Source organism: Parasteatoda tepidariorum, chromosome X1 (assembly GCF_043381705.1).
Source record: "Parasteatoda tepidariorum isolate YZ-2023 chromosome X1, CAS_Ptep_4.0, whole genome shotgun sequence".
Classification (NCBI taxonomy): domain Eukaryota; kingdom Metazoa; phylum Arthropoda; class Arachnida; order Araneae; family Theridiidae; genus Parasteatoda; species Parasteatoda tepidariorum.
Window position 1 is genome coordinate 62,439,696 of NC_092214.1, and position 23,334 is coordinate 62,463,029.

The 23,334-nt window shown below is 27.6% G+C and overlaps 2 protein-coding genes across 40 annotated transcripts in view; one reads left to right on the forward strand and one right to left on the reverse strand.

Moving 5' to 3' along the window:
* The window catches only part of LOC107452630 (uncharacterized), a 479,485-nt gene that overhangs the window by 131,478 nt on the left and 324,673 nt on the right, over positions 1 to 23,334 (reverse strand). The gene's annotated exons all lie outside the window — the stretch shown is intronic.
* The window catches only part of LOC107452604 (Rho GTPase-activating protein 190), a 125,367-nt gene that overhangs the window by 78,856 nt on the left and 23,177 nt on the right, over positions 1 to 23,334 (forward strand). For 7 of the 38 annotated variants that reach the window (XM_043054291.2, XM_016069121.3, XM_071187871.1 and 4 more), the window contains 3 exons: positions 13,945 to 14,081; positions 22,339 to 22,506; positions 22,597 to 22,744. In XM_043054291.2, the coding sequence (XP_042910225.1) occupies positions 13,945 to 14,081; positions 22,339 to 22,506; positions 22,597 to 22,744 (453 nt within the window). Of the gene's footprint in view, positions 1 to 4,804; positions 4,847 to 13,944; positions 14,082 to 22,338; positions 22,507 to 22,596; positions 22,745 to 23,334 lie in introns of all 38 variants that reach the window. The other 31 variants (XM_071187864.1, XM_071187872.1, XM_071187878.1 and 28 more) reach the window with 7 other exon arrangements.

Here is a 23,334-nt window from a genome sequence, read left to right on the forward strand (position 1 = left end):
GTTCATTTGAATAGGTATTAAAGATATTTCATTCCATTTATTTATAGTTTTTTTAAATGAAGAAATTTTTATAATTTCTGAATTCAATGCTTCCTATTCTTCTTTTTTTATTTATTGAATCTGTTTTTTTAAATATTTGTTCACATTCATTTTGATGATTAAATTGATAAAGCTGAAATTAAGTGTCTCAGTTTCTGAGTAATGCACGTTTTTTTCTTGTCACATTGCATTTTTCACTCTGCAGGGAGGAAGAGCAACAGTTAATCGTATATACCGTACATCCTGGTGTATAAGTCTGTGTCTAGTGATTACAAAAATCAGAGGGTCAACTTATTCACCGATTATGAAGTCTGTATTCGTTGACTAAGAAATATCGCTACATTATGAACAATGATTATAAACAAACAGATATGACAATTTATTTCAAAAGATACTTTTAATTATGTTATATACTATTAATTATGGTTTTTCTCTAATCATGTTTTTTTTTTTTTTTTTACTTAAAAAAGTTTTTTAAGAACAATACTCTAAACTATGTTCAAAAATAAATTAAGAGTAAGAAAAATTAGTTTATTCAAGAGTACAAAAAATATAACGCAGTGAAAACTTTTAAAACCTACCAATATGAAACTTCTATGATGGATTTAGTAACATTGGCAGCGTCATCATAAGAATCCCACTCTGCAATGGATTCTACTTCATCCCCATTTATTGAGTCCCACAAAAAATCGATCTAATCAACACCCAAAGAATTCGAAATTCCACACTTTCTAAAAGATTTTGCAATTAAATTTTAAAACCACATTCTGGCACACATCTATTATCATTTGACACATCACATCTGTAGGAATAATCATCTTAACACTAGTTGACTTGCACAACCATCATACCACAAAATTTGCTATCTAGTTAACAAAAACTAGTTTGCTTATGCGCCGGTATGTAGGGCAATAATAATAGATTCTTTAATACTCAAATGCTTTCTTGTAGAGCTGCTATTAAAAAAAGTCATTTTGTAATATGTTTGTTTTAATAATTATAAAAATGCTAGAAAGTCTACATCTTACATGCTATTTAAGAGCTGGAAATTCTGTTCATTGGTTTGAATCTTATAGTTAAAAACATTTTATCAAATACCACATAAAAACTTAACTTTCTAATATTTTTCTGAAATGAATGAAATTTTGGGTTATTGTATCCTGCAAGTCATAAGTTGTTTTATTACAATCAAGGTAATAAGTATTTTTAATTTATATTTTTTGTTGGTTCTGTAAGTTAAAAGTACCAAAAAATTCCCGAGATCTTGATATTCCTTTTACATGTAATCAACAAACTGATATAAAATCCTGAAAATAAATATCTGTATTACCCATGAAGTTGAAACAGCAATAATCCTGATCATTTCTCAAAAAATGCAGATATGTTGGAAACTTTAATATTTTTTTCATGCTACTAAATTAGAATAAAAATTTATGTAAGTACTATAAAAAAATTATGAAAAAGTGCGATAATGATCCTCTATTTTAAGAAAGGAAAAAGAATGAATACTGAAAAATTAAAAATTAAAATTCAGTATTTGCAGGTGGTTCCTAATGCTACCACATTTTTTCACTGACAGACACGCATAATTTTCACTGTCAATTTAAACTGTTAAAAAATGCTTATCTGCATGTTTATTCAATAGGAAAATGATACTTGTAATTAAGTTACAATTTTGTTTGATGTCTTTAACCTTACAACTTTATTCAACGAAATTATTCCTTTATCACCTTAATTAGTTTCTTTTCTACTGACAAATTAGGCACAAAAGCTAAGTACGTGTCTTTACTATAGTTCGTTCACTAGCAAGTCAAAAGAGTTTGCACTTGGGTCCACCTCTTTGGACACAGAGTTCATTTCAGCTCGGGAGTAAGAAGAGAAACATCTCTGCTCTTGAAATTTAGACAACCCTTGATGCGCGCCAAACACAAACGGTGACTTCTTTTTCAGTCACTTACTTCGCTTTATCATCTGCTATTATACCTTTTGTTTCTCTAGCTTATTAAATATATTTTAAATTTAAAAACTGTTGTTTTCCCAGCAAAATGTCTCAAACAAGATGAACTATTCACTCAAAAGAGAGAAATATCATAAACAATGGCACGATATATCATCAAATTTATGAAATATTTAATCTTAAAAAATGCAGAAGAAGTTGGCGAAATAAATATTTTTGCTATATAATCGCTAAATAGCAACCTTGTTCAGGATTGCTCACAACCTTCTCCCAAAAATAACGAAATAGTATCGTCGCATACCACGTGATGAAGGCGGAGGAAGTGCCAACTCCTGGTGAACGAGCTATACTTTCATCGTGAAAAATGCTTTATCAATTAATTCATATAGTTAAATTCATATAAAACAAGTACAATTGAACCTAATTGAATCAAATTTTATTTACTGAAAAATATCAGAAAAGAAGTGTATCATCAAAAGATAAGTATCCCTGTCCCAAGTAACAAAAGATGTCAATTTCTGGACTGCATTGGCCTTAAATGAACTTGTTAAAAATAAACTTTGGTTTGTTTCAAACAATACAAAAGAATGTCACCAAATACTATATTGATCTACTGTTTTGTTGGCTAAATATAAGATGTTAAAATTTGTGGAACTGCTTAATAGTTATCTACTTAAAAAAGTAAAATATCCAAACGTAATGGATTATGACCTTGCAATTATTCATTTTAAAACTTCAGTCATTTTTAAAAACAAGGTAATTAAAAAAAAGGTTAACTTACGTTTTCAAAATATACTTTCATTTTTAAATAATAATTTTTTAGGCACATTTTGCGAAATTCTGTTAATCTTCAAAACTATTTAATTTTAGAAACATTTCTCTATTCTGTTGGGGCATCTTTTATTATTTTCTTTTTACTTGTTTGGTATTTCCGAGCTTAATTTTGATTGTTTTACTTCAATAAAGATTTTTTGATTTTGAAAAAAATGAAATGTTAAGTCTATAAAAAAAGTTTTTAATGTTGTAAGAAGATTTTATGAACAAGCTTTGACAAATAATAAGTAGTTGTAAATGTCTAAACCAAACACAAACCAAAATATGTCTAAGTTTGCCGACAAAATTTTTTTTAACTATTATTTTTAAATGAAAGGAAATTGGCTTAGTCAATTTTGGTTTTACATAAGGACTTAATGTGGCATTTGTAAATGTAACCACATATTCTTGTTCCACTTCTTAATATATATATATATATTAATTAAACCATATAATTGCTGCACAACATTTTCCAGTTATCTTAATTATTTCTTAATTGCAATTACTGCAAAGAAAATTCCAACCACCACGTATATACAGCTTTAATATTGTAAATTGATTTATTGCAATTTCTAAATTTTATTCTGTGTAATTATAGTATCTTATATTGTTCATTGACATGTATTTCAACAACAATGTCTTAATGCTTAGCCTTTTTTTTTATATTACAAGCACTTTTATTATATTGCAAGTCAGACTTGTAGCCTATTTAACTTATGCATTATTAGGTTAACAACTGTCTAAGATGTTAACATTTTTATGATGAACGCAATTTAATCGTGCAATGCATATTTAGGTCATCAAGGTTTAATTTTTTTTTTTAATGTGGGAATTATTTAGAAATCGGTGAATAATAACTGAACATTAATTTTTAATGTTAACATGTAAGAAGATCTCAAATTTACAATTATTTAAATTCAATGTCTGAAAATCTTTGTTTTTCTATTCTTTTGTAAAAACTAGTACCGNGCTACTAAAAAATATTTCGTCGGAAGCGCCGCTGCATCGGAAGCGCCGCATGTAGGAAAAAAACAACTTTTTTTTCGAAAGCGCCGCGGCGCTTCCGCCGAAAAATACGGTAATACATTTTTTTAACTATTGGTGGAATGAATTTTAAACAGATTTTTTTTTTTCAATTTGTGATTTGTGAGTTATTGAAAAATCAGATAATAATTAAAATGCGGAAAAATTCTTAAAAGTGGCACCTTAAAATATAAAAATATTTAGTTTTGTGAATCCAGTGATTTAAAAATGTGCAAGCTTTATGTTGTGCAGTTTTCTTTTTTATGCGAGGAAAAAATAAAATTTATTTAATTATAATTTATGTAATGTAAATATATACATATATATTAATCTGTCAAAGTTTGTGAGTGGGGAACTATTATGAAAGCAATATTTTTTTTTTTNTTTTTTTTTTTTTTTTTTTTTTTTTTTTTTTTTTTTTTTTTTTTTTTTTGTGGAATTAAAGTAAGAGTTAGTTACATGGAGTGATGGGCATTTTATTATTTAGTCCCTTATTTTCATGATAGTCTTTATAATTGTTATTTGAATTAATCTGATAATTTAAAAATGCGATTGACTCACGTCAAAAGTTTTCCAATTAACTTTTGTTTAGGATCAGAATGAGACTTGTTACTAATTGCTTTTAAAAAATTGTTCAACATCCATAGTGTTGTGGCAACTGTAGGTTGCTTCGTTCCCTATCAATCTCAAATTAGCGCTACATTGTATTAGCACTTAGTAATAATTCCTATTTGTATACTTGCTTAATTTAAATTAAAGATTTTAGTTCCATTTGTTCATGAAAAACTTTAATTTTTTGAAATAATAAACTTGTATTTATTGTTTGTAGTTTAGTTTCAAACTGGGATACACTTTAAATTTGATTTATTAAATATGTAGTCACGAATAAGTCAGCCATTTTATTAGTTATTCTAGGTAGCCTTTTTTTTTCTATTATTGTTAAGTCTAATAAATATGCTACTTTGCATGCAGCTGAGGAGAGGGGATCTCAGGATTCCATTAATCGAGAAACAGGTATTTAATTATCCATATTTTTTAAAGAGTAAATGTATTAGTGTTTTTATTTAATACATTTTGAAACTTTGCCCTTAATTTTTTTTTAAAATTTAGTAACTATATTTTTTTTATGAAAATAGTTTTAATAAACTTTTTTAGCCCTTATCAATTTAATGGATTTGTGTGTTATTTTAAATATTCTTTAAAATTTGAATTGAAGATGATCTTTGTTATAGAAAGTCAATGGGAGTGGAATCTTTATGTTAAAACATTTCTTAAACTTAGCTAGTTAACTTAATACATAGAATTGAAAATTGAATTTTTATTCCAAAAAATTAAGATCTATGCTTATTACAAATATACCCATTTTATGTCTCCCAATTACATACTAGTTACACCAGCGTATGACAAACATGATACGATGTATGTATAAATTTATTTTGATGGTTGTGTAATTTAATACGATATTGTCATTCAAGTTAAATTAAAAAGATGTATTTTTTAAAATTAAAATTGTTGACTTCATCTTAGTTTTAAATGTAAAATTATGTTATAACTTAGCATGGGGGAAACATGTTGCATGGTAATTATATTTACAATTCAAATAAAAAGTTGCAAGTTTTTTCACCATTCAAATATTGTGCTATAACATAGAATAGGGGTTAACAACTTTTTTTTAGTGAAAGGCCCTTACAGGCCATGTCAACTAATGAAGGGATGCATTATTTTATATTTTAGAAATGCTTACAACGGTTGCGATAAAAAAAAAAATTAGATATTGAAAAATTTATGCTAAGTTTTGAAGCTAGTTTTTCTTGGAAATATTGTTTTTGACTTACCAGAAACATGACATTTTGAAATTCATTTAAATTTTATAAATATACAAAACAGTCGATGCTAGTACAAGGTCATTTTAAAATGCTAACGGCAATGATATTTATTAAATTTTTTTAAAAAAAGTTCCTTTAGTAGTATAGTATAAGATCTTGGAGAAAGAGACTGTAAATTGACATATGTCGTGAGAATCACCCAATTATGATAATTTTTTATATAAATATTGGTAGTCTACGCACACATCATTTTTATCTGCCAACTTAGCAATAAATTTGCATATAACTTACACTTTTTAAGTATTAGAATTCATTTAAAATTGAAGAATGCAAAACTTTTTTTAATAAAAAAAGAACATAATTATCAGAATAAATATGGAAAGAAGTAATATTTTTTTTAATCACAATACGTAATAAAAAGAACTTTTCCACACTTTAAGTATTTTATTTGAGTTATGTAAATAAAAGTTAAATACTTTAATTAAAGGAAGTTTGGAATTTTAAAGTGAATTAAATTTAATCAAAACCATTATAACACAAACATTTAGTAAAAAATTTATATTAAGTGAACTTAAAGGAAAATGTTTTTAAAAATATCAAACCTTATTATTGTTTATTCATACTACAAAAAATTAGAAGCAATTTCGAATTCAAAATGCAAGTGTTACTCTACTTTTCAAATTTCCCAAATTGCAATATTTTTGTATTAAAATAACGTGGAAATGCATGATGCTAACTGCTGATAAAAAATCCTCTTAAATTTATGATAAAATCATCACCAATGATGCGTCTCAAAAAGTAATTATTTAAATGCGCATATTGTAACTTATGTATCGTGGTTACATATTATTTAAAACATCAGGATTTTTGAAACCACATGGAAAAACATATTGTAAAAATTACCAAAAAAGTGATTAAAAGTGGAACAAATAAAGAGTGTCAAGGAGTGAAAGTTCTACTTCGCAATTGGAAATTCGAGTATTGTGATAGTACCATAAAAAAATATTAAGACTTGTAAAACCATGTGGAAATGCTTAGTGATAATTGCTGAAATGACAAGAAAAGTAATTTACATTTGCAATTTAATTACCATATATCTTTGTGTGGGATTCGTCTTTCATACCCCCAAAATATTATGAAGATCAGGGGGTCAACTTATACACTGGTTATAAAGTTGGACATTCGTTGATTGTGATTTATAGGTGCTTTATAAACAATTTCCGATCTTTTCTTCAATCATTTTAGTTCAAAATGGCGGGAAAACCCAGAAAATTTTCCTGCTTTTCTGGATACCTGATAAATGGTTCTATACTGTACTGTACTCATCCAATTTCCTATTCAAGAAAAATTTATGTATTTCTTGGCAGTTTCTGTAACATTTTCATTGATGATGATTGCAATTTAACTTCAAAAAAATATCTTAAAGTTGATTATTTTAAAAGCTCAGATTTACTCTTTTGGCCTTTAGTGTTTCTTTTTTTGGTCCAAATAAATATTTTTTTAACTATTAAAATAGTAGTAAAAATAAGGTTTTAACTATTTTTGTTTCATACTTCTTTTCTAATCAGATAAAATTTTTATTATTTTTGAATTTAAAAAAAAAAATTCCTGAGTGTCGAATAAGTGTACAATAAAACCTGTGATTGTGATGCATTTTTTGTGTGGTCAACTTATAAAGAGAAATAATTGTTTTTTTTTAAAATCATTTTTTATATTTTTGCATAGTTATAACCAATTAAATTTTGGATAAATACAATTATTTTTCTAAAGACTCTAAAATTTTATATAACATTACAATTGAAATCATTACTGAATGAATGAGTTGCACAAAAAAGACATAGGTATTCATATTCGAATTTTTACGATTTTATTTATAAAGAATTTCTTAAAATATCAATACACTTGAACCTCTTCAATAAAGGAACTTAAAATTGTAATTTCAACATTTTAAATGTTTTTTTTTTATATGCTTACAAAATTTGATACTTGCCCTTTATGATACAAAAGCCCTTACTATTTTTCCTACAGGATCAACTCACTAAGAGATTTAATGCTATTTCACCAATTCATGCAAAATCTAATACATACTCTTAATTGTATAAAAATATTCCTAATTTTTTTTCTGATCAACTCTTAAAGGTTTTAGTATAGCTTTCAATAACACTATTAGACAAATTGTACACATTTCACCTTTCAAGATAGGCAAGTAAAGTTACAAAGTTTTTTTGCCTCGTGTAATAAGAAATATATTTGGTTCTTGATTACATAGGTCAACTTAGATATTACTGCTATGTGATTTAGTAGTATTAGCTGTAAACTGCAGCAAAAAATTTTTTTATTCATTGAAAAAAATAAATTATTATATATTTTTGTGTAATTGTAATTCATTTAGAATCATTTTTTAATAATTAATTTTTAGCTTTTGTGCTGAATAAAATTTAAAAGAAGACAATGTTCCATAGCAATAATTTGTAAATTTGAGTAGTAAAAATAAAGCCTTTCCAAAGGAAACATAATTCAAATGCTATAAAAAGTAAGTATTTACGCCTGCGAAGTCAAAGCATTAAGAATGACTTATTCCAGTAATAAAAAGCATAAAAATTTATTTAAAAATGAAACAATTTGACTACCTAGTATGCAAGAAACTAATTTAATGCTTTTATTTTGTGTTGATTTATAACTTTTGTGTATTTAGTTTTAATATCAGTATTTAGAAAGCATAGTGGACAGTGGGTGACAGCTTATTCTTGGTCAGAATTGCTTATGTAGTCTATGAGTGTTCTACACTAATGGTGCTACAGAGTAATAAATACTTATTGAATATAGTTTTCATTAAGGGTTTCAATAAATGTTTGAATTCCGACGAAAACACCCAAACTGAAAAACATTTTATTAAGAATAATGAATGCATGAATACAACAACAAAAATGTAAAGAAATGAGAGCTTAAGTAAAAGTCTTGTTTTTTGTTGCTCAAAAAGAATGATTTATAAAGATTAGAAGAATTAAAGGGCATGTTTAGTGTTATATATTTGGAATTGTTAATGACAAATTCTTCCAAATTCCTTTTTATACCTATGCAAGGAGTGCTTTACGAGTACAGTATTAAGTAATTTGGAAGCTAAATAATTAAAATTCTTGCTTAAAATAGACTGTTTCGATAATATGCATATTTTATTAGATTTGATTTTTGTACTCAATAAGGTTTAATTATAAATTGACAAATTTTATGGAAAAGGAAATGAATCAATTATATATTTAAAATTTTGCATTGTTAAGTGTTTCACACGTACCTCTTTTTTGTACAGTCATGCAAATAAAGATTTTGAAATAGTAGTTTATACAAGTTTAAAGGAACCAATCATGAAGCTCTTATGTATTTTCTGTGGATTGTAAAATATTCATACTTTTACTATTCTCCTTCGTTCTAAAAAATTTGCAGAAAACTTATTTTCTTCTTGACGCTATTTTGAAATATGTTCTTTCCCTCCTTGAATTAATTGAAGACTTCGTAATTTTGCATGTTTTACTGTGTCTATGCAATCGTAACAGGTTTTTTTTTTTTTGGCATTTTGGATTTTTTATAATTTGGTCTTGCTTTTTTAATACTTTTGCAGATAGTTTGAGAATATAATTTTGTCTTATAGTTATTTATTATTTTTTTTAAATTTGTTTCTGATTGATCTGTACCTGTAGTATCAAATGAAAAAATTGATCTTTAAGTCTATTTCTTTCACATTTGAATCCTGTTTATACAACATTTTCATGTACTGTAAAATCTTGTTTTAGATATTTCAGATTTTGCTTTTGTCAAAATAATATTTCTTTTTAAAATCCTTACAAATTTAATAGTAATTAATTTAATAATTTACTAGTTATTTTAAAAAATCCATTAAAAAAATTGAATTTTTATTTAAATAAACTAGCCTTGTTTTGCCTACTCTGACTTACAATATTGAGAGCACCCTACAGTGCCTATACACATACTTATCATGAAGTTTAAAGCTTTCAGAAGTTTGAAGGATCAGCAATAAATTATAAATGAAAAATAATTTTTTGAAAAACCTATGTCAGGAAATATAGAAATCAGTTTTTAACTTGTACCAGAAATTATAAATATAATATGTGAAGTAGTCAAGTCTATAGTTCTGTGTGAAGTTTTGACAGTATATCAAAATGAAAGAAACTTGATAGTTTTAAAACTAGTGTTAGAATCTGCTGTAACATTAGTGGCAAGTCCATTGACCCAGTTATGTTTGAATTATCATATCCATGGCATGGGGCAATAAGAATTGTTCTTAAAAAGAAAAAAGTAACCTGAATATTTAAGCTAGATTTACAAAATTTTGTGCAGTTATTGCGCATAATAGCAAAAGTAATTCACACAAGTTTCAAACTGATTCCTATATTTCCTGGCATATGGTGTTCAAAAGCAGTCTTCGTAAGTTATTGCTGGTCCTGTAAACTTCTGAGAGATTTAAACTTTATTGATAAGTATAAGTTCTTGAATCTATTGGTATTTTGCCTGATTCGCGTATTACTGATAACGAGGAAGAAACAATTGTTCAAGAGTTTGAGAAAATATATATTATAACATGAGATATATAAGTAACCAGGCAGCTTAAACACCTCCAAAGTTATCAAATAATTCTCTTAGTATTTTCCCTTTTATAAACTATCAAAAACTGCGAGTGTCCTTTCCATTATTGTAAGGCAGAGTATGTACAATTGCAACACTCCTTCTCATTATAAAATTAGTAACTAACATTTGCATTTAATTACTTTAATTGTAGAAGATTAGCTACAAGTTTTCTTTTAAACTAGTCATATGGGTTAGAATTTTTTAATTTATGGGTTTATCAGTTCTTTCAAAATCAAGAAAATCATGAAGCAAATGTTTCACCTATTTTAATTATGAAACATCCTATTGTTCCACCTATTTTAATTATCCTAAAACTTAGGGCAACTCTGACACTTGTATAAATTAATATCGGATATATTTTTTATTATTTTAATGCAGTTTTTTATTATTACTCATCCTATTATTGTTCACAAAATGAAAAGTAGGTAATACAAAGTAAAATATTTAGTTTATATTTTAATGAAAAAAATTTTCAGTTTAAACTACTTTGTTGCAAAACAATCAATGAACAACTAGTGATCTTCATTTTCTGATATAGCAAGTTAACTGTTAACCGAGGTTTTACCCAAAACTTAAATACTTGGTGTAACTTTGCACCAAACCTAAAGAAATACTGTCTTTAGAGCATTCTTGTCCCTCTCACCCAAAAAAACAGAGCTTGTTACTTAATAGGACTTTTTTAACATCTTTTCTGACTTTGAATTTCAAAAAAAGTTGGCAAACATTTACAGTGAAAACAAAACAGTTAAGAGACTGCCCATCACGAGTTGTCCACTGTAATCACTGATGCACCCTTAGTAAACTTTAAGCTATTAGACTTGGCCAAAAGGCTTTTTGGTATACTTTTTCATTCAGTTAACTTTTTATAAATTTTTTTGGCTGGGAGTTATTAAAATTTTTTTCCACTGTTGTTGATGTCCCATTATGTTATTCATAACTTTCATACCACTTGTCATATATTCTTGTTGATCTTGCTGCATTCTGATAATCTTTCAATTTTATGGTTTTTTCTGATTAAAAAGCTCAGTGATTATTAGTTTATAGATAATCTCCTAAATTTTTATTTTATTTTTTTGATTCCATGAAAATGCTGAATTTATTTCAAAGAAAAAATTATGATTAGCATTTTCTCCCTCAGAACTAAGTTGTTATAGTTCACTAATTTTTTTAAAGATGGCAATGAGAATTAAGAACTCCCTACACATTTTTACCACTTATTATACTCACATTTTTTCACCCAAAATTGTAAAAAAAAAAAATTTTCTTCTTACCATTGGATGTGAAGGAAAGAACAAAGTCGTAATAATCTATTGTTACCTATTATTAAATCTTTCTTCATATCTTACTGATTATCAAATTAGTTTTAAATGTTTCTTATCATATCTATAACAGGGAGCTACTTTATCTTTATTTGAAAACCTTACAAAAAAGAAAAGAAAAAAAAACTTCATATTTCCCACTGAACTAAAAAAAGATAAATTTTCTTTTAAAATTAAAAGTTATAATTTGTTATTTTGTTGAGTTTTTTATTAATGAAAATTAAAATACATAGTCTAAATGTGTAGATAATTAAGATATTTTTGAAATCATGCTGGAGCAAAATTTAATGGATAGGATTTGCTTTAAACTGTGCATGTCGGGACATTTTAATACGATAAAGAAGTACTGTTAATTTCATTTTTCTTCAAAACTAGTTTTGCATTTTTAGTATAAATTTTTGTAAGTGTCATTTCAAAGTTAATGGATAAACATTTTTCAAATAATTTTTCTTTTTGTTTTCTGTTATTAAATATCTGAAAATAGAAATGTTTCAAATGATAAATTTTTTAAGAATGTTCAAGTGCAATTGCTTTCTTATGCAGTATAATATTGAAATATAACATTTTCTGTCTATTCATGATTTATTGTATTGAAGAATCTAGTAGTAAATGCAGTGGTAGCTGATCTAAAAAAAAAAAAAAAATCCTTTTTTTCCCCCCAGCTTATTAGAGCACAGTCTGCAATTTTTAATAACATGTGAAAAAATGGAAGTCATTAAAAAAAGAAAATATTTATTTAATTTTACTAAATTAAAATATTATTTACACTTGTTTTCTAACAATACTGGTGATACAAGAAGAGTCATCTATTAATAAAAGTTTTCAATGGATACAGAAGTCCTGAAAAGACAAAATAAGTAAAGGATAGTTTGAGTTGAAAAATAAGTTTCTATTGTTTAGTCAGGAAAATTATTAATATATATATACAAATATATATTTCCCTTTTATATATGTATATGTTTCCCTTTTAAAGAAGCAATTCATTTTTATGTGATTTATTTATTTGGTCATATTTCTATCTGCTCTAGTTTGATAAAATTCCGTACTATTAAGAAAATAGAAGAATTTTAATAGTGTTTTTGTTTTTGCACACACTTATGCTCTGAGGTGACAAAAGTAATTTGATAGCAATATACAAATGGCAGTAGTATCGTGTAAAAAATTTATATCTGGGTAGTGCATTGGAAGGACTTTTATTTGTGTTCAAATTATTCATCTCATGTTTTTGATGTAATTATGACCGTAAGACAAGAATTAACAAACTTTGAACGTAAAAAGTGGTTAGAGCTAAATGTATGGAACATTCCTATTAAGAAACTGTGAAGGAATTCAACATTCCTAAATCTACAGTACGAAGCGTGTGTCGAGAATTCCTAACTTCAGGCATAATCTCCTACCATGGACAAGGTAGTGGTCGGTAGTGTAGCTTGGTCAGATAAATCGAAATTTCAGCTGGTCAGAGCTGAGAGGAGAGTTTGAGTAGGGCGCAGACCCCACAAAGCCATAGACCCAAATATTCTTGCAAGAGACTTCCAACCGTGTGTTGATTCCATACCACGTCAAGTTGCTACGCTTTGTAGAGCTAGAGGAAATCTGACAGGATATAAAGAGGTATCCCATGACTTTAATCAGTCACCTCAGAGTGTATAGATATACATTGTTCTCCCTAAATGTATTTAGAATTGGTGACCAGCCCTGTCTGCCTTTTAATCCCTATAAATGCGACCGCTTTTCCCTTTTCGTAAAAATGAGCCACCATCCCTTAAAAATACAGTAGGAACCGATTATTCGGAACGATCGGGACCATCGCTATTCCGGATAACTGATTTTTCCGGTTTTCTGAATTGTTAAAAAAAGCCGTTTTTTTTATTGTTAAACCCAACTAAAAAAAATAAAAAAATTGGAAATAATCCTAAAAAGAAGAAAAAACGAAGTAATACACTAATGAATATTTCCAAAATGATGGTAAGGTAAACATCTTTCAAAAAAGAAAGAAAAATTAAGTGATTTTAAAATTAATTTTAAATAAATACCCTTTTAAAAAAATGCACCTTTAGATGTACATTTTCTTATAATTTTCAGTTTAAATTATACAAAAAGCTTTCAAATTGTTTATCAATTAATCTTTTTTTTTTTTTTTAGTTTTTTGAAAAAAAGTTTTGCCCAGAGATTGTCACTAAATCTAGATTTAAAATTTTTTTTTTCCAAAAGTTCAAATGTTTATTTAGGGAAATAAGTTATTGAAAATCAAAGAAACTACTAATTATAATACCTTGTTTCTGTTGTACTTGGAAAGAAAATTTTTTTTGTTTTTAATCATTTCTAGGGTGGGTAGACAATCGGCTGTTTGGTCATGACATGAGGAATCGAGAAGATTGGCCTGATAATGAAATGTATCATACTTATCATGCTGATCGCCAAAAAGTACCTCCACCAACTAAACCAAAACCTGGCAAGCCAAAAGTAAGTAGTTCATGTATTTTGTATTTGCTATGTAAGTTCTTGTAATTAGTTGGGATATGTTGAGAGTTCATGCTTTTTAGTTGTTTAAACCAACATTTTTATTGAATGGAATAAGAATCATATATACAGAATAGTTTTATAATTTACCAAAACTTATTTTAATCACCTACTCATAAACGATCTTTAAAAAAACTGAAATTTAGACAAAAAAATAATATTTTTGTATATATTTTTAAATTTGTATAATAAAAAAGCAAACTTTTTTTTCTCTTGGCGTTCGTTGTTTTCGTGTCTATGGATCTTTAAATCACATCAAAGGTCTGGACTATTGCGGCTGCCAGCTTCGGCGTCTCTTGACTGTAGAGAATGGCTCTCAGATTGTTCTCAATTGGCACCCATCCTAATTTCAAAATGTGTGGTGTGTGCAGGGCACTCAAAAATGTGCTTTGGTGCCAACATGACATCCGGGCAGTTTCTGCAGGGAACGTACGCCCTGGTCTTGTCCAAGAGAATTTTCGTCCCTCTGAAATGATTAGTTCTAAGTCTTGCTATTACTGATGTCAAGGTTCTAGGGCAGTTGAAGTCAGTGATAAGTGGCATCTTAAAGATGTGAGGTAGGAGTCTGTTTTTGGCCGCTGCATTTGCATCTGCAAGTGTGATGGTGTTACCTGGATGATCGTCTTCACGGGCTTCTTTGGCCAATTGATCAGCACACTCATTGCTCTCGATATTGACGTGTGCAGAGATCCACTGACTTTTTTTTTCTGTTAGTGTCTAATTATTGATGTTTTCTTACACTTACCTTCTTCAGTTGCTTATAAACTACCATAATCTATGGAAACCTTATGCATATTGCTTAAGAAACTGAAATAATAATTTTTAAATTCTGAAATTTCTCAATAAAAAAAATGTAATAATTAAAATTTGCTCATTCATTTCGAAACTGGGGTGTTCTTATAATTTTAGTTTGTTAATTTTTAACTTTTAAATATCAGCTAAATTAAAAAGTGGGGTTTGATAATAAATGGACACAGCATACAACCAAGATAACAAAATATTTAGAAGTCCTTACATCTAAACAAATAGTGATTTGCTAATTGTCATTTAAATAATTTGAAAAATTCTTTTACAAATTATTAAAACATCCACTTTTCTATTAAATTTCTAAACTGAAAAAACTAACATCCTTTGAGTTTCCTATGCAATTTCTTTACTCAAATTGATTGAAAATATAATTTTTCTTCTTCAATGTAGAATTCTTTGCTTAATATATTTTAGAGTTTTCCTAGTTTTTTTTTTCCCTGATCCTTTATATTAAATTATGTTTAATTTTTGTATTCGCTTATAAAGAATGTACGCTGTATATATATATGAAGAAATATTTTAGAATTTTTTTTTAATCTCTATTTAAGCCTTGATGATTAACTTTCAAAACTCCTATTTTATATCTTAGAGAAATAAGAAATATTGATTGCTATTCTTGAGATTGTTATTTTGAAAGGGTAATTTTATTGTATGTAAATTGGATTTTATTATAAAATTGTCCTTGTATGAGAAAATGCATATTAAATTTTATAAGTTTTAATTACACAAACTTAACTTTAAATTTTTAAAGACAGTTTAGGATTAGAAATAGTGGAATTATTTTTTTTTGTATAAAATTTATAAGTAAAATGGAATGATATGGAATCACCCATTCTGTTTTCAGTGATGTGTTTTTCTACTGAATTACTTATAATTAAAGAAGTTTAAATTAAATATTTCTTTCCCAATGTATTCCTAATGTACCCATTCGAATTTACCTTGCCATTTTACAGACGTTGCAAAATAAATAGGAAAATATACAACTTAATCAGCCCTGCTTTTTGTGCTTCTTGAATCCTCTGCAGTGCTTTTGGCCCTAAGTCAAAAACTGCCTGCAAATTTTTCTGAACTGCCTTGCTTTACTGAAAAATGTGTTTGGAAAAAGATATGTACTGGAAAATCAAGTTCAAAGAGAATACTAGTTGGAATTTTTTAGAATCATTAGTTTATTTTCATTTGAAAATAAGTGATTATGTACAGGTGTTGAAAGAGGCTATGAGGCTTGAAACCTTCTAAATTTGAATCACTCAAATCATATACCGTAATTTATGGAAGAAACGCCGCACTCGCGATAATGAGACTTAAAAGAAAAAAAACATGGTGAATGCCACACCCATGATAACGATTTAGCGGCAAAAATGAATATATAACATTAATTCCTTATAAATACTACTAATGTTTTAAATTAAAATTTATTAATGTATAATTATAATAAAATCAAGAATGTAATCTGTTATTGTATATTTTGGACAAAATGCTCAGAACAACATGTTACAATCAGCTGTTGGCGCAATCTTTAGGTAAAAGATTTAAATAACTTCATTTATATTACTTTAATATAAATGATTTTTTTACATTACTGTATAGGACCCAAAATCCGGCACTCACGGGACTGGCGAAATTCTGTATTTCGGAATTTGCAGAATTTCAGATCTCTTCCGGAAATTTCAGAAAAAACAATAAATTTACCTAAGTTTCAATTGTAGATTATGATGGGGTGAGTTTAAAACTATCCCATCTTTAGAAATTTCATTAATTAAAATAATAATCGTTTCTTCTTCAGCACGAGATCATTGTTCTCGTTTTTTCTTTTACATGACATTTTGTTTAACAAAAGACGCTCGCCTTGCGAGAAAAAAAAGAGGCTAACAAGGAACTGCTAAAAAAGTAACAATTAATGCTGAGAAACTAACAATGAATAACTACAAAAAAGAAGCAAACAACTAATAACGATAAGAAGAAAAAAAAATTTCAAGTAACGAAAGAAAGTAACAGTTAATAAGTAATAAAAAGATAAATAAATCGAATTTAAAAAAAAGCAGCAAAAGGGATAGAATTCATTTTGTACACCAAGTGAGAAAGAAGTTTCAATGTCAAAAGGGTGTGGCTAATTTATGGTCAAACAGGAGAGGGAAATGTGGGGACAAACCAGTAAAGCACTTGCACAGCTGTGAAGATTGATTGATCAGTTTCTCCCAACTTGCATTTCTTTATTTTGTTCATTGAAATGCAGATGTTTTACTTTTCAATTTCAACTGCTTTAGGAATAGATGTTTTGTTTGACACAGATTTATTATTTTTTCTCTTCATGATTTTATTTTTAAAGGATAAAATATAGTTACTTACTTCAAGAGAAGAAAATTCCAAATAAAAAGAAAATATGACATTTTTTTTTCTTATCAATAAAAATTTCTTTAAAAAGAAAAAAAAAAAAAGTATTGGTCGGATTAAGTGCCGAATTTCGGGTCCTGTCGGATTAGGGGTCCCATACTGTACTACATATTTACATTTTATGTATTTTTTATTTTATTTTATTTATTTATTTTTTGTAAAATTACCTCTTTTATTTAACTAAGAAGATATCAGTTTATAAGTCGCACCCATAACAACGATGTAGCAGCAAAAATTAAATGTATTAAATTAATGCTTTATAAATATTACTAAAATTTAAAATTAAAATATAAATTAAAGTATAAAATTTGTAGTCTAACAAAAGCAAGAATCTGTTATTAAACACTTTGGACAAACTGCTCAAAATAATATTTTTGCAATCGGTAATCGCTGGTGGCGCCATCTCTAGGTTAAGAATTATATAACTGACTCACATTGCAACATATTTACATTTTACAACTTAAGTGGGTCGCATCCACTTTGCACGCTTTTTAAAGTGGGTCGCATCCACTTAAGATTTAGGTTCACTTAAACCTTTTAAATTCGCTGCATTCAGAATCCGAATTAAACAATTGAAGCAATTCTTCATCCAATTCAGCAGCATCATTATTTTCATCTGTCGGATCACATTTTTCTTTTATAGAAACACTCGGGATTATTTCCGCCTGCAAAAAACCTAATTTTATAGTGTCCGAAGAAATTGCTTTCCAAGCTTCTGAAACCCATCGAGCTACTTCTCCATATGAAGCTCTTTTCAAATTTCCGTTTTTTGTGTACGAGTGATTTTCGCCAGCCATCCATGCCTCCCAAAGTTTTCTCATGTGGCTTTTGAAAATTCTATTTACTGTTAAATCCAGCGGCTGGAGTATTTTTGTTAGCCCAACTGGGATAACAGCTAAAGAAGCTGAAGCTCTTTCTGCTTCCTTTTTCACCGAGTCCAGCAAATGTGCCCACATCGAATCCATCACAAGAATGCCACTTGGCTGAAAAAATGACCCTTTTCTTTTACGCAAGACTTCATTAATCCAGTCACGCATTATTTTCTCGCACATCCAGCCCTTCTCGTTGCATTTTATGACGCCGTCACTTGGGAAAATTTCCTTTGGCAACATTTTCCGCTTAAAAATCAGCATCGGTTTTAATTTTTCGCCTTTAGCTGCACAGGCAAGCACACAAGTGAAGGATGTTTTTTCGTGACCAGATGTAGCAATTGAAACGGTTTTATCACTGGTTTTATTTACCGTTTGGTTGAGTGGGCAATCAAACGTCAACGGAACTTCGTCCATATTGACGATTTGGCATTCTTTAATTCTTTTCTGAGCTCTTAAATCCTTCATATAATTCAAAAATTATTCTTTTTTTTTCTTTCATGTCATCTGGAAGACTTTGGCCGATCGTTGTTTTACTTCGCACAAATAATTTCTTTCTTGTCATGAATCAATGGCACCAATTTGGATTGCCGTTAAAATTGGAAATTCCCATGTTTGCAGTTATCTTTTTGGCTTGTAGACGAATTTTAAAGGTGGATACAGGGGAGTCTTTTCTGGCGCTGTTCAAAAATCCAGTTTTCTAAAACACCTTCTAGCTCAGGCCAAGTTCCACTTCTTCTTGCCCTTTTCATTTTCGGCATGTTTTCTAGGCTTTCTTTTTCCGACCGCCATCGGCGAATGCGTCTCTCATCTACTTCAAATTCTCGCGCTGCTGCACCATTTCCTATACTCTCAGCTCGTTCAATAACTTGCAGTTTGAAAGCAGCTGTATAACTCATATGTCTTTTAGGAGGCATATTGTAATATGAAAAAATATTAGCAAAAACTAAAAAGAAAATTTTCCGCAATTTAATTTCTCTACATTATGCAAAGCACGTTGTAACAAAGTGAGAAAAAATGTGAAAGAGCTATCAACCATGCGGTTTGACCGGAACTAGATCGACCCACTTTCTTTAAGGGATGGTGGGTTCGCAATCTTTTGCCATAATTCGCAACTATTTTTATTAAAATTTTTATTTTCTCTTTGAAAAATGTAAAATTTATTTTTAAAATATCATAAGCGCCGCAATTAAAATTTTTAAACTCGGAAATGCTGCGACGTTTCTTCCATAAATTACAGTATTATAAAAATAATTTCGAAATTTTTATTATATAAAATATGCAACTAAATATTTAAGATGCTGTAAAGATGTTTGAAACATTCTTTATCACTTTTTTTTTAAGGAGAAGGAGTAATAATGTACTCTGATATTTTCTTAGTGTTACTTAAATTGGTAGTGCTTAAAAAGGCTGCAGTGACCTTTTAAAGATGCCATTAACTCCTTGACTTATGAAAAATTTGAATTTGAATTTTGCTTTTTAATAAGCATTCTTATTGGAATTTCTCAACGTGACTTGGGCAAGCTGCCATTAGTTGAAAAATTTGAGAATGCTCTTGTTGGCATTCCCCTTTTCCCCAGCTTCAAAATTTTTAAGCATGGGGAGAAAATGAGTTTCTATATATATATTAAATCATCTTATTTTTCAAAATTTTGCAACAATACATAAAGAAACATTTGACTAAACAAATTATTATATATTGAACAATTTAAATTATATTTTAATATTCATTGTACTGTTTCATTTTATTTTATTCTTGTGATTAATTTAGCTTTGTAAAGTTATTTCTTCATTAAAAATCTAACTTCTGTTGAAAATTTTGTTACAATGTATTTTGAATAATTTGATTTTTCTTGTATTTTGAACTGTATATTATGTAATATTCATATAGTTAATGTTTCTGCTCAAATGGAGCTTTTTAGGTTGAATTCTTAAGAACAGTGATACCTTTTTCTCATTGAAATTATAAATTTCATAATCCTGTACCAACTGGTATTTCCAGAACAGTAATAACTATTTTTTTATGAAAGAAAAAGTCATTTTTACTTTATTTCTTATTGTAAGCTTTTGTTTAAAAGAATATTAGTTCATAATTAAATGTTGTTAAGTAAACTAAGCTTATAAATTAATTCTTAAAAGTTTTAGTTGTCATAATAATAAACATTATCTCTTTTAATAGTTTTATGTGTTTCCTACAAAAAATTTTCTTTTACAGTATAAAGATACAGAACACAAACATACAAATTATTAGGAACGTGAAATTTTTATTGTTATTAATACTTTCCAACTCATAATTTTCAAATAATTTTTTTTATTCCGTATAATTCCTTTTTTAATTCATCTTAAGATGCGTTTAAAGTTAATTTTGGTATTACTCAAATAAACTGAGTCTGATTAAAATGCCTGTGTTAAATATCATAATATTTTCACAAAAAGTATCTATTTTTAAATTATACATGATTATTGCTTTGCTAGCTTTAATACAAATGAATGATTGATCTACAAATCTATGATTGTACTAATTTTGATATTATTTTACATTCTTTACAAATTTATTAAAATTTATATCAAATACAGATTAAATATTTTTCAGAAATTTTTTTTGTTCTACTTAAAAAGCTTTTAAATTAAAAAAATTTATTGGAAAAGTACTTTTCAGAGATATAAAATTATCTAATTGTTTTATGTTGGGTAAAGTAACTTAATTTTATTATAAATAATGAGTTTGATTTCTATATTCATTAAGTTTTTTTTTTTAAATTGTTTGATATCAATTACTTCTAGTTTGCAAAACTAAATTTTTGAAAATTTACACAATCATATCAGTGTTAAAGGAATCAAGTTTTATTTATTTCCAGTCTTGTTTGTAAAGATAAACAAATTGCTGAGCAACAAATTCTAATTCTAATGTTTTTAAAAGATTATTTTACAATACTTTTAAATGGTATTTCTACAAAATCAAGTCTCCAACTAAGATCATCAAAGTCATGTCAAGTGAGATAAACATTAAATTTAATTGCTGCTTGTTATAACAAGAGCAAAAAGAAAGTATTAAAACATCTTGCATCGGATAATTACTGTCCCAATCCCCATTTGCAAATTATGCAAACAGATGAGAAAATGGATACCCTGCACTCAATGTTGGATATCTTAGGTCGAAATATTACGACAGTAGACGCAATAGATTCTATGGACTACACTGAACTGACTTTTTTCATTGTTATTTTGTTATTCCTTTCTGTTTTTTTCCTTGTTTTGTCCAATGTTTTTTTTTTATGTTTTTGAGTTATAAGAAGAATATGTGTTATAGTTTCTTTGTTTGTTTTTAAAATAATTTTAGTATTCAAACACATGTTAAAATCTTTCACTTATAATCTTCCTACAATTTAAAGTTCAACATTTTAATTTTTGCTACTTTAAATAATAATAGTTTTCTTTGTTTATATTTTTAAAAGCTTATTTTTCTTGCAATCTGCTTTATTAAGTTTAACTCTGCTCTTTGTAGTCTTACTTTTATTAAGAAGACAACTCAAAAGCTGTAGTTCTAAATATTATGTAATTTTTTATTCTGTTCTTCTCTTTTTTAAAGTCTGAGATACTTTCATTCAAATTTTTTCTTGAATTATTTTCTTTAAACTTTTTATATGAACTACATAATTATTATTATTTTTTTTTCCTTATTCCTTTTTTGTTCAAAAACTGTCGATACAATGGTAAGCTGCAAGCAATTGATCATCTAATCAAACAAAATAATTAAAAATATTTTCTATATCCAAAAATTAACCTTGTTTTTATATTTATATATATGTGCAAAACAGTAACATGGCACAGAAGCAGTTCTGATCTAGGTGGCATAACCAGAACATCAAGTATAGCTCAGAATTGATGTCTATAAAATATACTAGCAACTTTGTTAAACTAGATCGAATCCTTGTTGGTTTTGTTTTCGTAGCATGTTTTTACTCATTTATATTTTCTTAATTTTTCAATTTCTTTCGTTTTCTTTTTTATAATTTTGAAAGTAAGGCGAATGTTATGCTTTCATCATGCATCAGAATTAAGCTGAGTTTTGAGTTTTTAATTTTTTTTTGCCTCAGTTATTTGTATTTTATACGTTTTGTTTATTATTTTAGCCTAAGAAAATAGATCTTAAACAATATGGACATTTAACTGATGCTATCGGAAGAATAAATTTAACCTCCCATAAATCAGGAGCTACCTTGCCTAAAGTTGGCCTAATGCATGCTCCCTTGGCCACCCCTGAAAGCATGGATCTAGGCAATGAATATGCTCAAGTAAAGGTACACTGTTCTTAGGATTCCTTCCAGTTTTCCGTTAGTTTTCAATTTTTATTTTTTGTTAATACGACGTGCATGTTTCGTGTAATTTAGGATGCTGTGCACTTGTTTTCTACTGACCGCAATGAATATGAATATGCAGTTGTACACAATGCCTTACCTGACAGTAAACCTCATAGAATCAGGTCTTTAACTAGAAGACATGGGAATCGTGATACTTTTGATCGAGGTAAGTCCCTATGTAAGTAAGCGCTTCAATTAGTTTTCATTATTTATATTATCATTTGACTATTTACTTTCCTCCTTTCTGACATCCAGATCTATTTTTTTTAAGTGTGTTAAATCAAGTTGATAAAATTACTTGAATTATTTTGGTACCAAATTCAAAGTGTGAATTACATAAGTTTGTGTTATATTCAACCATTATGTCACTATTGGTTGGCATTCAGAATGCATTACTTCTTTTTCCCATCTTGCATTTAAAAATGTGAGTATAATTTTTCCTGATCTGTTTCTGGTATACTATTTTCAAAAGGGGTTTAGTTTATTTTGTTTGAAATTATTGGTTAAATTCAACATATATAGCAGTTTAGAAATAAAAACGTTTTTGAAAAACGTTTTGTACTGCTCTTTATTAATATGTATTTAAATATGCTAAATTTAAACTCTTAAAAATATACTTATGATTTAATTTTTTTTTCCTTCACTTTATTTACATATTTCTAACAGATCTTGTATGTAATCTAATTTAATTTCCCACAGTATATGAATTAAGATTAAAATAGTTGGCATTAAGATAAGTTTGTCTTTAAATATTTGCTTAGTTTCTTT